The sequence below is a fragment of the Aplysia californica genome, unplaced genomic scaffold (assembly GCF_000002075.1).
Source record: "Aplysia californica isolate F4 #8 unplaced genomic scaffold, AplCal3.0 scaffold00142, whole genome shotgun sequence".
Classification (NCBI taxonomy): Eukaryota; Metazoa; Mollusca; class Gastropoda; order Aplysiida; family Aplysiidae; genus Aplysia; species Aplysia californica.
In genome coordinates, this window is record NW_004797412.1 from 438938 (window position 1) to 441219 (window position 2282).

General features: G+C 41.3%; 1 protein-coding gene across 1 annotated transcript in view; it reads right to left on the reverse strand.

Moving 5' to 3' along the window:
* Positions 1-2278, reverse strand: part of LOC101863740 — a 7658-nt gene extending 5380 nt beyond the window's left edge. Inside the window, exon 1 of the mRNA XM_005096912.2 lies at positions 1964-2278. Coding sequence (XP_005096969.1) covers positions 1964-2045 — 82 coding nt within the window. The 5' untranslated portion in view covers positions 2046-2278. The remainder of the gene's footprint in view (positions 1-1963) is intronic.
* Positions 2279-2282: the final 4 nt, after the last annotated feature.

The following is a 2282-nucleotide window of genomic DNA, read 5'->3' on the forward strand; positions in this document are numbered from 1 at the left end:
GATTTTCAAAAACTGAGGTACAGAAACAAAGTGGACAACAATTTACTTTTTCTTTTTTACTAACAGCTGTGAGAGTTTTCGAGTTAGTGACAGGAGCAATCCGGGAAGAGAACTATTCTTATTTTATATACACAGAGCGGGTTCCCAAATGGAAGGACGAAAATTCTTACCTGTACCCACCCTTCAGTTGATCTACCCTAACACAAGCTGTAATCTAATAACGTCCATAGTTTAAGATTTCAAATGTAGGTGGTTTTACGCCCCCTATTGACGCAGTTTGGATCACCCAGGACACAGGCATCGATCCTGCCAAGAAGGGCCAACCCCGACTGAGAAGGATACAACGTTCCAGCAGATCTACCGAGATACTCAATAAAAATTATTCTAAAGGCTAAACGCTTGGTGATTTAAAAAAAAGTGTAAGCCTTTCAAAGCCCCTATCAACAATTTAGATATTTTAGGAATCGGACTTAAGTCCTTCCTTTCATGGCCAACCTTCGATTTGAGAGATACAACATTCCAGGAGAAATACTAGATCCAAGAAATTGGATTAAAAAAAAAAAAAACCTCCACAAACTCGAATAGAGCTCGGGTATTCTGCGTGCGACGGCCTTGCGCCCCACAGTCACACAAAAGATGCTGGTAGCTAAACTCTGTGTGAAAAATGTTATAAAAATGGTGGTCGCTATTACAACGGGACATTAACAAGGCAGTTATGGGCATGTACCGCCTGCTATGATTCTAGCTCTGGATCCAAGTAAATTAACAAGGTATCCTCATGGTCTATAGGTTTACGCTGTTTGCCTCTCATTCAACAGGTCCCTGGCTCGAAACTTGAACGCGAAGGAACATTTTCTTCTCTAAAATTGTGTTCTCCTTTCACCTCATTTCCTGCTTTCTAACCATGTTCTGTTGTTGGCTTTCGACTCAACTTTCTGCCCCCTTCCCCCCTGCCATTCGCCCCCTTCTCTGGGCCCCTGACTCTTTCGGCAGCCTTTCTACGGCTACTCCTTGGCTCCTTCTTATTGCTGTATTTCAGCCACACCCTGATCTTATGGTAGATAAGATCTAAGACCTATCCTTTTCGGATAAGGGCAAAAAATCTCGGATATCCTGTGTGCAAGTTGAGCTCGGTAAAGATCCATTGGGGGTCCTAAAATCGATAAGAGTAGGCCTCGGCTGCCACCCGGGCAAAATGAAAAATTCCTACCAGACTGAACATGTTTAATGACTCCCTTGCGCTCATATGATATTATGCAGTTGCGAGTGCTAATTTAGTTTAGTTTAGTAAGAGTTTTACGGCGCTCGTAACTGCATAAGATTATATGAACGCGCGAAAAAAATTGGTTACATTCACAACACGGCTTGATTCTGATCCATATTTAGATTAAAACGTTAAAAACTCAAGATAAAAATTATAGTTTTAAAATAACATTTAAATTATATTAAAACAACGGTATTTACAATGCACTGCAAAGGCCACTGGGCTTTATGAAATCGAGAATTCTGTTAGATCAACGAAGGAGAACAGACATTTCAATCTTGTGCATTTAGAATACTTCCTTCGGGCCTCTCCAAAGTCTGGACATTTTGTTAATATGTTACTCTTGGTAAAATCTGTGTCGCATTCGATACAGAACGGTTTCTCACCCTGCCTGAAAGAGGTATTTATGTGTCAGGGAGGTGTGTCTGATACGCAATCGAGTAAAAATGACTTTGTCTCTTCTGGAGAGGCCCGAAGGTTTTCGTAGACCCAGTTTGGGCATGATGTGGTGAAGTTTATTGCGAGTGCCGTAAAACACTTACCAAAATGAATGAATTAAAAACAAAAATTGTATTGTTTCATCTATTGGTCATTCTACGAGGACGCTGCCTTATCCTGCTCACTTCTTTTCATTTATTTCCTTATGAATAAGACTATCGTGTCGGTTTTTCTGTTCCTACTGGTTCTACTGTAACTCACCAGTGCTCCAGAAGTTTATTTTCTTGTATAACGTGTCAATCAATCCGTCCGTCGGAATGTCACGGCCAAGCTGATCTGCCATTTTCGTCGCACTCACTGTTAAAACGGTTGTGCTTTCTATCGTCAGCTGGGCATGTATGCAATGAGCAACAAAATAGTTGCCGGTCAGTCAGAAAGTTGGTACGGTAACTTCTAGTCAAGACTTGCTAAGACATGTGAAGAGTGTTAAGGGCTGTTCGTTCTTCTTTTAACATTTTTTTCTTCCACTTCTGTTGGAATTGTTTAAAAACTCACTCCCTCCGCCCCCACCCCTAAACCC